The 14,950-nt window shown below is 46.9% G+C and overlaps 1 protein-coding gene across 2 annotated transcripts in view; it reads left to right on the forward strand.

Annotated features, from left to right (window-relative positions):
* The window catches only part of RAD51 (RAD51 recombinase), a 28,154-nt gene extending 20,921 nt beyond the window's left edge, over positions 1 to 7,233 (forward strand). For both annotated transcript variants that reach the window (XM_077260716.1, XM_077260715.1), the window contains exons 6-10: positions 4,080 to 4,174; positions 4,259 to 4,372; positions 4,996 to 5,125; positions 5,234 to 5,355; positions 6,295 to 7,233. In XM_077260716.1, the coding sequence (XP_077116831.1) occupies positions 4,080 to 4,174; positions 4,259 to 4,372; positions 4,996 to 5,125; positions 5,234 to 5,355; positions 6,295 to 6,418 (585 nt within the window). In that variant the 3' untranslated portion in view covers positions 6,419 to 7,233. The remainder of the gene's footprint in view (positions 1 to 4,079; positions 4,175 to 4,258; positions 4,373 to 4,995; positions 5,126 to 5,233; positions 5,356 to 6,294) is intronic.
* The last annotated feature ends 7,717 nt before the right edge of the window (positions 7,234 to 14,950 follow it).

Raw genomic sequence — 14,950 nt, forward strand, 5'->3', positions numbered from 1 at the left:
AGTCCCCCTCAGTGGACCCTGCTGTGTCACATCTCGCGTACAAAACCTTCCTGTCTCTTTCTGACGGTTCCTCCGTTAAGAACCCCTCTGACCGCCAGATTGACTATCTGGCTCGCTCCGTCTTCGAGGCCACAGGAGCCTCTCTTTTCCCATCCTTCGCCGCCTCTTGGGTGGCTAAGGCTATGGTCTCTTGGGCCAAGTCACTTTCCACGACTATCCAAGTTGGTGACTTACCTCCAGAAGCCATCAACCTGGCTAACCAGATAGCCCAGGCCGGGGACTTCATAGTCAACGCCTCAATAGACGCAGCCAATTGCGCTGCACAGGCAGCCGCTAATGCAATCTCCATTAGGAGAGCCCTGTGGCTCAGAGATTGGCGGGCAGATTCGGCTTCCAAGCGTTCTTTGACAGCCCTGCCTCACCAGGCTAGTCGGTTATTTGGAGAAAAATTAGACCAGATGATCTCGGATGCCACCGGAGGAAAAAGCAAATTTCTCCCCCAGCAAAAGCCTACCCGACCCTTTCGGTACCAACGGCAACCTCCATTTCTGCCTTTTCGTCACAATGTCAACTGGTCTTCTACATCCTCTGCCTCCGCATCAGGACGAGGTTCGCGCGGTGGCCGAGGTGCCCAGGTCTCTTACAGACCTAACTGGAAACCCAGACCGAGACCTCCCGGGTCTAAGGGATCCACATCCCATAGATCCTCCAATCAATGACTCCTTGCAACATCCGGAGGACACCAACAAAGTAGAGGGATGCCTGCTCTTGTTCCGTCAAGCCTGGCTCTCAGTTGTTTCCGACGAGTGGGTCAGGGAACTGGTGTCCACCGGATACAAAATAGAATTTTCTTCCCCCCCCCCCCACGCGCTTATTCCAGTCTTGCCCTCAAAAGTCAAGGACCACAGCGTTTCTCCAGGCAATACGGGCCCTACAAAAGGACGGAGTCATCATTCCGGTCCCCCTCGAACAAAGATTCAAGGGTTTCTATTCGAATCTATTCGTGGTCCCCAAGAAGGACGGATCGCTTCGTCCGATCCTAGACCTGAAACTGCTAAACAAATTCGTCAAAATCCGACACTTCAGAATGGAATCCCTCCGTTCTGTGGTCGCGTCCATGGAAAAATGAGAATTCCTGGCATCCATAGACATCAAAGATGCCTACCTGCACATACCAATCTTTCCTCCTCATCAGCAGTTCCTCCGCTTCGCATTTCGCGGAGAACATTTCCAATTTGTGGCCTTGCCCTTCGGTCTCGCCACAGCTCCCAGAGTCTTCACGAAGGTCATGGCGGCTGCCATGGCCATTCTTCACTCCAGGGGAGTTGTGGTACTTCCGTACCTGGACGACCTGCTGATAAAAGGTCCTTCTTACCCAGCCTGCGAGGAGTCCGTCGTTCTCACGGTGGATACTCTTTCTCGTCTGGGTTGGAAGATAAACTTACAAACATCCTCTCCAATTCCGGCCCAACGGATCTCTTTTCTTGGGATGACACTGGACACTTCTCGCGGTCTGGTCATCCTCCCTCGAGACAAGGTCTTGGCCTTGCAGCGGGGAGCTCAGGGCCTTTCCTGCCCAGTCTCCCACTCCATTCGATTCAGCATGCGCGTTCTCGGGCAGATGGTAGCTGCCATGGAAGCTGTTCCATTCGCGCAATTTCACCTCCGTCCCCTACAACATGCGCTACTGTCGGCGTGGGACGGCAATCCGTTCTCCCTCGACCGCCGATTCCTCCTGTCTCCACGGGTCAGGAGGACCCTCAGGTGGTGGACGCTGAAGTCCTCCCTAACCCAGGGAAGGTCCTTTCTCCCGGTGCAGTGGCTGGTGGTGACCACCGATGCCAGCCTCATAGGCTGGGGGGCGGTCTTCAACCATCACACAGCTCAGGGACGGTGGTCCACTCGAGAGTCCCGCCTTTCCATCAATCTCCTGGAGATCCGAGCTATCAGGCTAGCATTGTTCCAGTTTCACCACCTTCTGGCGGGTCACCCAGTCAGAATCCAGTCCGACAACGCCACGGCCGTGGCGAACATCAACCGTCAAGGGGGAACCTGCAGCAAGACGGCTATGCTCGAGGTGTCCCACATTCTTCGTTGGGCCGAGTCCAACCATTCGCCCATCTCCGCAATCCACATTCCAGGTGTGGAGAATTGGGCGGCGGACTTCCTCAGCCTCCAGGGTCTCGCTTCCGGCGAGTGGTCCCTTCACCCGGAGGTTTTCCAGCAGATTTGTCATCGCTGGGGGACCCCGGATGTGGATCTCATGACATCCAGGATGAACAACAAGGTTCCACAATTCTTTGCGCGGTCCCTCGACCCACGGGCCCTCGGAGTAGACGCCCTGGTCCTGCCTTGGCGCCAATTCCGCCTCCCGTACATTTTTTTCCCCCTCTTCCCCTGCTGCCGAGGGTCATCAAGAAGATCAGAGCAGAGGGGGTACCAGTGATCCTCGTCGCGCCGGATTGGCCGCGTCGGGCATGGTATGCGGAACTGGTTCAGCTGGTCGCCGACGCCCCCTGGCGTCTTCCAGATCGCGTGGATCTTTTCACAGGGCCCAATTTACCACCAGAACTCAGGGGCCCTGTCTTTGACGGCCTGGCCGTTGAATCCTGGATTCTAGGCCAAGCGGGTTTCACCCCCAAGGTGTCTTCCACCATGATCAGGGCTAGGAAACCCGTATCCATGCGCAGTTATCACCGTACCTGGCGAATTTTCTTCTCATGGTGCGACACACAGGGGCGATCTCCCCTAGTATTTTCTGTCCGCCATATTGGATTTTCTCCAATCTGGCCTAGACTCGGGACTTGCTCTTAGTTCTTTAAAAGGTCAGGTTTCGGCATTGTCAGTACTCTTCCAACGAAAAATCGCCAATAGATTGCCGGTCAGAACTTTTTTCCAGGGAGTTTCCCGTGTGGCGCCTCCCTACAAAATGCCTTTGGATCCGTGGGATCTTAATTTGGTTCTCGGAGCTCTTCAAGAGACTCCCTTCGAACCGCTACCGGACGTTTCCCTGGCCTTCCTTTCCTGGAAGGTAGTTTTCCTAGTGGCTATTACGTCCATCAGACGGGTCTCGGAGCTAGCGGCACTTTCCTGCCGCCCTCCGTTTCTAATTTTTCATCCGGACAAGGCAGTATTGAGAACCTCTCCCGCTTTTCTTCCCAAGGTCGTTTCTCCTTTCCATCTCAATGAGGAGATTGTTTTGCCTTCGTTCTGTCCGGCACCAGTCCATCGTGTTGAAAAGGCTCTGCACACTCTCGATGTGGTAAGGGCTCTTCGTCGGTACGTCTCGCGGACGGCTCCCTTCCGCACGTCGGATGTCCTGTTTTGTACTTCCAGAGGGGCCCAGGAAGGGTTCTCCCGCTTCCAAAGCTACTCTAGCTAAATGGATTCGGTCAGCCATTCAAGAATCCTATCGTGTCCGGGGTGTTCCTATCCCGGCTGGGATCAAGGCCCATTTTACTCGGTCGGTGGGCGCCTCGTGGGCCATTCGGCACCAGGCGTCAGCACAGCAGGTCTGCAAGGCTGCGACATGGTCCAGTTTGCACACTTTTACCAAACATTACCACATTCATTTTCTCTCTTCTGCAGACGCCGCCCTTGGCAGGCGCATTCTGCAAGCGGCAGTTCCTTAGCCGTAAGCCAGTGGTACATGGGGTATTAGCATATTGCTCCCCACCCAGGGACTGCTTTGGTACGTCCCATGGTCCTGTGTCCCCCAATGAGGCGTAGGAGAAAAGGAGATTTTTGTGTACTCACCGTAAAATCTTTTTCTCCGAGCCACTCATTGGGGGACACAGCACCCACCCTGTTAGCCTGTTTGGCTTGTTGTTACTTCTTTGGTTTTGACATAGGTTGTCATTGTTCATGCTCCTACTGCTTTACTACCGAACTGGGAAATTGTAGCCAGTGAAGGGGTGTATACTGCAGAGGAGGTGTTAATCTTTCTGTTTACTTAGTGTCCTCCTAGTGGCAGCAGCATAACACCCATGGTCCTGTGTCCCCCAATGAGTGGCTCGGAGAAAAAGATTTTACGGTGAGTACACAAAAATCTCCTTTTTGATCTCCAATTTATTTTCCAGCTTCCCATTGACAGAGGCGGCGGTGAGGGGAAAGCGATGTACATAGACACGGAGGGCACCTTTAGACCAGAAAGGCTTCTTGCAGTTGCTGAAAGGTAGGACTGACACTATAGTAATCGGACTGTACCAGGAGAAAAACCTTTCATGCAGCTGTCTGAGGCCATTGCGTTTTACTCTAGGTACGGCCTATCTGGCAGTGATGTCCTGGACAATGTGGCGTACGCACGGGCCTTCAATACTGATCACCAGACACAGCTTTTATACCAAGCGTCAGCCATGATGGCAGAATCAAGGTAATTGGAAGTAAACCACATTAAAAAACCCGCTTGGCCTTTTCTCTCTCCGTGCTTTTTTTTTTTTTGTCAGTCAATTATCCTCCTGATAATTAGTTGCCACCCAGTTTACCTACAAACTGGTCTGTAATCCCACTTGTATATTATGGAAGTGTTACAACTATGTGAAATGTGTGACTGCTGATATGGGAGTTGTACAGGTATCTGAGCATGCTCTGGTGTTATCCAAGTATTGCGGGGGCTTGAGTAATATGTTCAAGTCCCCACGGCTGCATGATTCTCGGCTGATAGGCAATCCCTGCATATGTTACTACTGTCTAACAGCCATGAATCATGCAGCAGCAGGGACTTGAACACATTATTCGAGCCCCTTGCCATACTCTTGATACTACCTGAGCATGATCGGATAGCACTATATCCAAGCACACTCGCTCATCACTAGGGGAGATTGATGGCAAGGTGTATATATAAATGATTGGCTGCGCAGTAAAGCACCAAGCTGCTGTGTTTGGTTTGAACAGTCCCTTTGTGACCCCCCCCCCCAGTGTAGCAGTACGTTATCCCTTACACTATGCAGAGGGAATAGCCCTTCTAGTGTAGAGTAATTGTTAATCTCGCTGCAGGTATGCCCTTCTGATTGTGGACAGTGCGACGGCTCTGTACAGGACGGATTACTCAGGCAGAGGGGAGCTGTCTGCACGGCAGATGCACTTGGCTCGTTTCCTGAGGATGTTGCTGCGGCTTGCTGATGAGGTGAGCACTGGGGGACATATATGGGGACGTGTGCAGCACGCTACCCACATTATACCCACATTAGGTGCAGTCATATACTATAATATTTGCTCCATGTTTTCTCTGTAGTTCGGTGTGGCTGTTGTGATTACCAACCAAGTAGTAGCACAAGTGGACGGAGCTGCCATGTTTGCTGCTGATCCTAAAAAACCCATTGGAGGAAATATCATTGCTCACGCATCCACAACACGGTAAGGAGGAATCCTTGTCTGGGCACCAAAACTGCAATCTTGCATCACAAAACGTGGAAGACCGAAACCATCACTGATTGTGAAAACTGCACACTAGACCTCAAGCAGCTTGGATTGTGTGCCTCTCCACTCATCCTCCAGACTCTGGGACCTTGATTTCCGAGGTCTAGTGTGAAGTTTCCACAATCCGTGTCGGTTTGGGGGGCCATGTCATCTGCTGGTGTAGGTACACAGTGTTTTATCAAGACCAAAGTCAGCACAGCCGTCTACCAGGACATTTTAGAGCACTTCATGCTTCCCTCTGCCGACAAGCTTTTTGGAGATGGAAATTTCATTCTCTAGCAGGACTTGGCTCCTGTCCACACTGCCAAAAGTACCAATACCTGGTTTACAAACAACAATATCACTGTGCTTGATTGACCAGCAAACTCGCCTGACCTTAACCCCATAGAGAATCTATGGGATATTGTCAAGAGGAAAATGGGAGACACCAGACCCAACAATGCAGGCGAACTGAAGGCTGCTATCAAAGCAACCTGGGCTTCCATAACACCTCAGCAGTGCCACAGGCTGATCGCCTCCATGTCACATCGCATTGATGCAGTAATTGATGCCAAAGGAGCCCCGACCAAGTATTGAGTTCATTTACTGAACATACATTTCAGTAGGCCAACAATTCAGATTTTAAAATCATTTTTCAAGCTGGTGTTATAAATATTCTAATTTACTGAGATAATGACTTTTGGATTTTGATTGGCTGTAAGCCATTATCATCAACATTAACAGAAATAAACACTTGAAATAGATCACTCTGTTTGTAATTACTATCTAATATAGGAGTTTCACTTTTTGTATTGAAGAACTGAAATAAATTAACTTTTTGATGATGATCTTATTTTATGAGATGCGCCTGTACTACCGCTTTGTTCTTTCCCATAGATTGTACTTAAGAAAGGGTAGAGGAGAAACCCGTATCTGCAAGATCTACGACTCTCCTTGTTTGCCGGAGGCTGAGGCTATGTTTGCAATTAATGCTGATGGGGTAGGCGATGCCAAGGACTGAGCCCTAGACTATTCGGATGGGGTAGGCGATGCCAAGGACTGAGCCCTAGACTATTCGTCCACAGCTGGTACCAGGGACGTGGACTGATGCGGCAACTCAAGGTGATTATTAACTTTCATGGTGGATGGTACCAAGCTGAGGAACTGTAAAATCCACCATATCCTCAGACTCCAGAAGATCTCGGCTAAGCCTAAGAGAACCTTGGCAAAGGTTCTGGCTTGTTTTGGGGATTTTTTTTTTTTTTTTTTTTTTTTTTTTTTTACTTTGCAAAAACAAAAACCACCAATTCTCATTATCTTTACTAAGCATTTCTATGTTGGAGAATGTAAAAATACTATGAAATAGCAAAATCTTTATCGTCCGAGCCCCCTGCACAGCTGCTGTTCTGGCGCCTACCATGTCCTCAGTTCGTCCCTTTACTTCTTTCTCTTTCTGGACGGGCATGCGAATGCTGCAGCGGTGACATTTTTCGTCTCCCTTTAAGTCGGTGATTGGCTGCAGTGGTCAAGTCTGGATGGAGCACAAAGTACAGAGACTATGGGGGACCTGGTAGCCAGCAGGATAGGAGTGACCGGGGATAGGTAAGGTGAGTATTAATTATTACTTACAGCATTCTGTGAGCTAAGTGGCCGGACATTGTCACCTAATCCGTTTCCGTAACGCTGGGTGACCGACCACCGCTTCTTGGGACTGTAGAGTAAATGTACATGTCTTTTAGTCTGTACAGCTTGTATAGATGTGGCGTTGGTTTGTGTGTCTGTATACATGTATATACTAAAGTGAAACTGAAAAATTAAAGAACTACACAATCAGAATTCCGTATTATTAGTGAGCACAAAGTAACTTTTAGCTGCAAAAGCGATCTCAATAAAGCAGGTGTCTTCTCGACATCCAAATAAAATGTTTACGTGCATTCGCTCTCTTGTGGTCTGGTAAAGGGAAGCTGCTGTCAGCAGTTTTTTGCTATGTAATTCATGAGCAGCATATTGTTGAGGCAGAGACCCTGATTCCAGTGATATGTCACTTACTGGGCTCTGTGTTGTCATTTCAATAAAATCTGCTAAAAAGAAAGGACAGCACCTCAAAAATCATACATTGATCTAATGCTGCTCGGCAAAAATATATGTAACTGAACATGAGGTTCTTAGTTTAACCCTTTCACCCCAAATCCTGTTTTAGCCTTCCTCACCAGGCCAATTTTTACAATTCTGACCATTGTCACTTTGAGGTTATAATTCAGTAACGCCTCAATGGATCACTGATTTCTCGTGACATATTAATTTCATGTTAGTGGTAAAATTTCTTTGATATGATGTGTTTAGTTGTGAAAAAAACGGAAATTTTGCAACTTTCAAACTTTAAATTGTATGCCCTTGAATGAGTCATATTGCACAAAAGTTAATAAATAACATTTCCCACATGTCTACTTTACATCGGCACAAATTTTTTTTTTTTCGGAAGTTATAAGGGTTAAAAGTTACCCAGAGATTTCTCATTTTACAACAAAATTTGCGAAACCATTTGTTTAGAGACCACCTCACATTTGAAGTCACTTTGAGGGACCTTTGACAGAAAATACCCAAAATTAACACAATTCTAAACTGCACCCCTCAAGGTACTCAAAACATTCAAGAAGTTTATTAACCCTTCAGGTGCTTCACAGGAATTTTTTGGAAAAAAAAATATTTACTTTCACAAAAATTTAACTTTAGACCTAAAATTTTTTATTTTATTATTATTTTTTTTTTAGCAAGAGTAACAACAGAAAACAGCCCATATAATTTGTTGCCCAGTTTGTCCTGAGTACGCCAATGCCCCATATGTGGGGTAAATCTACTGTTTGGGCGCAGGGCTCAGAAGGGAAGGAGCGCCGTTTGACTTTTTGAATGTAAAATTTACTTGAATAATTAGTGTATGTCATGTAAATTTGGAGAGCCCCTGATGTGCCTAAACAGTGTAAACCCCAACAGGTGACACCGTTTTGAAAACTAGATCTCTTTGGGAACTTATCTAGATTTGTATTGAGCACCTTGAACCCCCAGATGATTCACAGAAGTTTATAATGTAGAGATGTGAAAAAAATCACATTTTTCCTGCAAAAAATCTTTTAAGCTCCAAATTTTGTATTTTCAAAAGAGTTTTGTTCTTATTAAAGTGTCCTAATAAATTTGGTACTGAGCAAATTCTCAACCTCCAAACTATTCTTGTCTTCCGGAAGCGCCAAGAAAGGAATTTTTTTTTTTTTTTTTCTAACCATTGTATTTTCAAAAGAGTAACAGGAGAAAATAGACCCCAAACATTGTTTTGCAATTTCTCCTGAGTTCAGATACCCCATATGTGGTATGGGGGAATTTTGCAGCACAGTGCAAAGCTCAGAAGGGAAGAAACGCCATATTACAGTGCAGATTTTGCTGCTCTTGTTTGAGGGTACCATGTCACATTGGCAGAACCCCCCCATAAGTGACCCCATTTTACAAATTACATTTCTCAAAGGAGTTAATCTAGGGGTGCAGTGATCATATTGACACCACAGGTGTCACAGAATTTTATACCATTGGGCAGTGAAGAAAAAATAACTACATATTTACCATCAAAATTGTGACAGCCCCAAATTTTACACTTTCATACTAGGAAAACAGTAAAAATGGCACCAGAATTTGTCCCACAATTTCTACTGAATGTGGCAATACCTGATATGCGGCTGTACAGTACTGCTTGGCCATACGGAGAGACTCGGGATTAATGGAGCGCTATTTGCCTCCTGGAGCTCAGATTTTCCTAGAACAGTTTGCGGACTCCATATACAGAGCCCCTAATTGCTAGCAAAGCAAAATCGCCCCTCATGTGACCCCATTTTGGAAATTATACCCCTTTGGGAATTTATCTACAGGTGGAGTGATGATTTTGACTCCATAAGTGTTCTCCAGAAACAGGCAGCAGTGGATGTTGCTGAGTGGAAATTGCAAACTGCCGCTGTAGTGACCAAGTCACAAGTATGTTATGCCCAGCCCGTGCTTCTGGAGATATGCACCTATAAATTAGGCGGGCGCTCATCACTAAAGAAATGCCAAATATGTGGGCGCTAAATGTGGTTTAGGTACACTTGGGTTCAGAAGGGAGGGGGGTGTTTGGATTTGGGAGCACTGAATTTCTTTTGGCGGGTGAGGAGCTATTTCGTTTTTCCTGAGCCTTTGTGCTATCAGTAATGTGGAAGCCCTCGTATATTTCGATTAACAGATGACAGACCTGAGTGGGGACTTGCTTTTTTTGTGGATTGTGTTGAAGCTTTTATTGGGAACATTTTACATAACGTTTGGGATCACATTTATCCGGCGCTCTACGCTGAGCACTTACATCGAAGTTTCCATCTAAATCTCTGAGTAACGTGATTCAGATGAAACCACCGAAGTATCCATTCACTATTATGAGGCAGCAGAGTTACTCTGGACTGCGTCTGGCCTCTGTTCAGCGGTGTCATTATTTTCAGAAATGCACAAAACTCTGACCGACAGCACTTTTAGGGTATGTGCACATGTTGCGGATTTGCCTGTGAAATTTTCTGTGTGGATTCTGGATCTCTTGGCAGAAAACACAGGTCAATATCTGTGTGTTTTTTATGCGGATTGTGTGCTTTTTTTGTTGCGATTTACCCCTGCAGATTTCTATAATGGAATGGGTGCAGAAACGCTGCAGATCCACACAAAGAATTGACATGCTCCTTCTTTTAATCCGCGGAATTTTCCTTGCGGAATTTTCCACACCATTAGCAAAGCATTTTTTTCCATTGATTTCCATTGTACTTTAAACCACTTGCAGATCTGCAGTGTTTCCGCGTGGAAAAAAGAATGCTGCGGATCCACAGGAAATCTGCAACGTGTGCACATACCCTCATGCAATCCTAAAAAGATGGACACTGCCGTATCACAGGTCAGGCGACGTCCACAGTGCCTCCATCTGCTTCATTATAGGGAATCTTCTGCCAGAGGTTCCGTCTGAATCACGTATTTCAGAGATTTACATGGAAACCCCTGTGTAATTGCTCAACGCAGAGTGCAGGATAAATGTGCGGTGAGCCTTACTGTGATCTTTTGGATGGAGATTGAAAAATTCAACAGCTTGTGAAGAATTGGTTTTATTTTTTATACTTGGTAGCAAAGCCACAAAAAAGGACTAATAATCCTCCAAAAATACACCTGAAAAAGGGCAGCACCGCTTACCTGGCTAGGTCTCTGAACAAATGCACGACAGGATGCAGCCAGCCCATATAGAAAAGATGTTGCAAAACACAGGTTCAAAATACCAAATAGACAGCCACTCACAGCCTACCAATTAATGGAGGGGGTGACCGCTTGGTATAGGTTTGCACAATAAAGGCCTGTAGAGGGTGCTGTTCCCATGTAGGTAATGCATAGTGTCTGGTTCTCAGCCTATTCGTCACGCCCATACTATTCGATTAGGTGGGCTGGCCAGTACTCTCTCAATGCATCACATGTGACCACCCCTGTATACAAGACCCAACATGCTGTTGGGTCTTGTATACAGGGGTGTTCACATGTGATGCATTGAGAGAGTACTGGCCAGCCCACCTAATCGAATAGTAGTGTAACAAGGGTGACCGGGGGATGGTTGTGGCGAATTGTTTAGACGCACAGTATATGGACAGAATCCACTGAGCAAACGTTCAGTGAGCACCCCCGGTCCCTTGCACATAGATAGACGGGACCAACACAGCTTTTCCCCACAGATTACCTTCTCTTTGGTCACAGCCGTCCAGGCAAATAAGGGTCCAGAAGGCAGCTGTACTCCAACAGGGCAAAGGAACTTTTATTGAACAAATGAAGGATGGACAAAAAGACACTTTCAACATTGGCTTCCTGCTCTTTCCCTGACCCATGCTGCAGCCATACCCACAACGTCCACAGTGGCTGAGATTCGCAGTAGCCTGTAGGCTGCAAGTCCAGCCCCCTTAATTAACTATTTCTGTCCCTAACTATACACAGGTATTAAAGGGGAACCTCACAATACTCTGTATAGCTCATACTACAGTATTACACAAACAGTGCAATACTAAAACACATACAGTTAATCACAGTACATAAAGTGCACAGGAGATCACATGAAAGGAATAACTGAGGGGACCTGCCACCCCCTTACACTCCCCCCCTCCTTAAACATTTCTATCTCCGGCCATGGGAACCTTAACAAAACACATATATATAGTCCTATGACGACCGGTTGTCCCTTTTACACAGGTAGCCAAAGTCTTTGAAGTGGGCCTCGTTCAGACTCGAAGACTAACAGTTCATGAAAGTGTAAAGGCAGTTTATAGTCCATAAAACATACATTCTCAACAGGGGGCCGGCTGGCCCTTTAAGACCTGCAGTCTATGTTGTGGCCATAGTCCTTCTGGGGACAGTCTTCCCCTCCCTCCTTTCAGCAGACCACAGGCCCTTTTAGCGATGGTGGGCTACATGTTAAACATGGTGCCAGTCCAAGGGTAAAAGTGGGGACAAAGTTCAGGAGTACACAGTCCGGCAGCCACATCCGGAGTCCACCGCTACTAGCCCCCCATGGGTTTCTGGTGCCGTGATCCAGTAAGGGAGGCACCAACGGGTACTGCCCTCTTAGGGACGCCGAACAATCCCTTGCTCTGGGTGCAGCTGGCACTGATATCAAATTTTAAAGGGGCTGCTCAGTCTGTACACGGCCGTTGAGTGGCATAGTGGGCCGCATTGGGACCCTGTATCACCACATACATTTGAGATGAGGACCCACTGGAGGAGGAGTCCACTATTCCTCGGGCTCCACACTCTCTCCAGTGATGGTCCTGTAGTTCCTTGAGCCTACGGCGCCACTGAGACATTTGTGGCCGCCTCACTGCCCTGAAAAATATGAGGCGCCGCTCTCTCTTGTGCGGCTGGGGCAACTGTCTGCAGCAGCCGGCCTTTCCAAATCTGGAGTTCTCCCATTCAGAGGCCAGTTTGATGGCCACTGCGTAGGGCCCCCCGAGGCCCTTCTTCCCTTATGAAATCCATGTAGTCCCCTTCCTGAAGAGGACCGTGGAACATGAGGGACCCAGGATTGATATTCACTTTGGCCCTGGTCTCCAGCTCCTGCAGGAAACCGTAGCCCTTTATTTTGTTCTGATACCGGACGAGGCCGCTGGATATTCGGCCTGCTGTGGATCCTCCGCTGTGGTGCTGCAATTCCCGGACAACATGGCGCTCCCTCCATCTCTTCACCCTGATTACCTCATGGATCCACTGAGCCTCCGTAACAATGGGCGCTCCAGGCTCCTCGGCGTGCATGCCGCGGACGTCAGCTGACACTGGTTCGACCGGAAGAAGAGCAGGGACCATCGCTGCTGTAGACAACGATGGAGGCGACCGAAGGGACAGCTCCGGTGAGGACGGCAGAGCCGTGGGAAGCATTAAAGGGGATCATCACAATACCATGTACAGCTCATTCGACAGTGTTACACAAATAGTGTAATTAATACAAAAACACATACAGTACATTAAGTGCACGGGATCACACGAAACGAGAGGAAGGTGCAACTGAGGGGACATGCCACCCCCTTACAGTATGGGCATCACTAATAGGCTGAGAACCAGACACTATGCAATACCTACATGTGAAGAGCGCCCAGGGTCGGACTGGGGTGTCTGGGGCCCACCCAACAGCTATATGCAAATATCTGTCAGTCGTTATCCCCATTATAGTGGGACATCGGCTGTAAAACACAGGCAGCTTCTGCACATCTACTGTGCGCCCCCATATCTGGGATGTATAATTACGGTAATTTACATTAATGGGGTTCTTTGGTTGAAACAAGTTATCACCGATCCATGGGCTCCACAAGATAGGTGATCTCTTAGGTCCGACCATTAGGTACTGCACCGATCAGAAGAATGAGGAACTTTTATCATTGATAGGACACTTATCCCCATTTTAAAATAGAGTGGTAGGTGGGATGTCTGACCGTAGCTCCATTTATTCTCTTTGGGGCTTCTAGAAAAAACCAAGTGCAGCCACTGAGGGAATGAATGGATCAGTGGTCAAGTCGGACATGCCACTCCAGTTTAATGGGGATAAAAAGTTCCACATTTTGCTGAATGGGTCCAAGCAGTCAGAGCCCCACCAATCAATATGTTATCACTTATCCTGTGGATAGGTGATTACTTTTTTCCACAGGAAACCTACTGTAAGTGCATCTCCACTGCTGTGTTCCAAGTATTTAATCTGTAATGGAAATAAAGAATCTTCTAATTAATACGAGAGAGAACAAATGACTGCCATCCACAACACAATCCCCTATACCAAGACCAATACACCACATACAGGAAGAAATAGCACCACACCATGACCAGACCACATAGTGACCGAATAATACTACATACAAGGGACAAAAACCGCAACACCATGACCAGACCACATAATACCACCACATACTGACCGAATAATATGACATATTACCAGCATATAGGGACTAAATAATACCACATACAAGGGACAAATACCGCCACACCGTGACCAGACCACAAATTACCACCACATAGTGACCGAATACTAGAATACTGATTGTGAATACAAACCACAATACTAACAACACTGTTATTACCACCAGTGACATTATAGACAGTACCTCTATATAGTGTCACTGTACAGTTAATACAGTGATCACCAGTGACATTATACACAGGAGCTCTGTATTTAGTGCCAGTGTACAGGTAATACAGTGATCACCAGTGACATTATACACAGGAGCTCTGTATATAGTGTCAGTGTACAGGTAATACAGTGATCACAGGTGACATTATACACAGGAGCTCTGTATATAGTGTCAGTGTACAGGTAATACAGTGATCACAGGTGACATTATACACAGGAGCTCTGTATTTAGTGCCAGTGTACAGGTAATACAGTGATCACAGGTGACATACAGGAGCTCTATATATATAGTGTCAGTGTACAGGTAATACAGTGATCACCAGTGACATTATACACAGGAGCTCTGTGTATAGTGTCAGCATATAGGCAATACAGTGATCACCAGTGACATTATACACAGCAGCTCTGTCTATAGTGTCAGTGTACAGGTAATACAGTGATCACCAGTGACATTATGCACAAGAGATCTGTATATAGTGTCGGTGTACAGGTAATACAGTGATCACCGGTGACATTGTACAAAGGACCTCTATATAGCATATAGTGTTCAGGTAATACAGTGATCAGTGATATTATACACAGGAGCTCTGTACACAGTATATAGTGTGCGAGTACATGTAATACACTGACTCACCAGTGACGTCTGTAGTTGAAGTCCTTCATCTTCGCTTTTCTTCTTCAAAAAGCACAGACCACCGTCACTTCTTCCAGCCAGCACTCGTCTCTTCAAAAAATAACACACAGTCATCAAAAGCTGATGGCTTCCAGAGCACTTTCCCCACTTTTTCTCTGACTTCTACACTACGTCAGGTGAAGAAGAAACGCGACATAGTGCCCTCCTGCATAGTAATAGGACCTCCC

This window comes from Ranitomeya variabilis, chromosome 1, assembly GCF_051348905.1.
Source record: "Ranitomeya variabilis isolate aRanVar5 chromosome 1, aRanVar5.hap1, whole genome shotgun sequence".
Lineage (NCBI taxonomy): Eukaryota > Metazoa > Chordata > Amphibia > Anura > Dendrobatidae > Ranitomeya > Ranitomeya variabilis.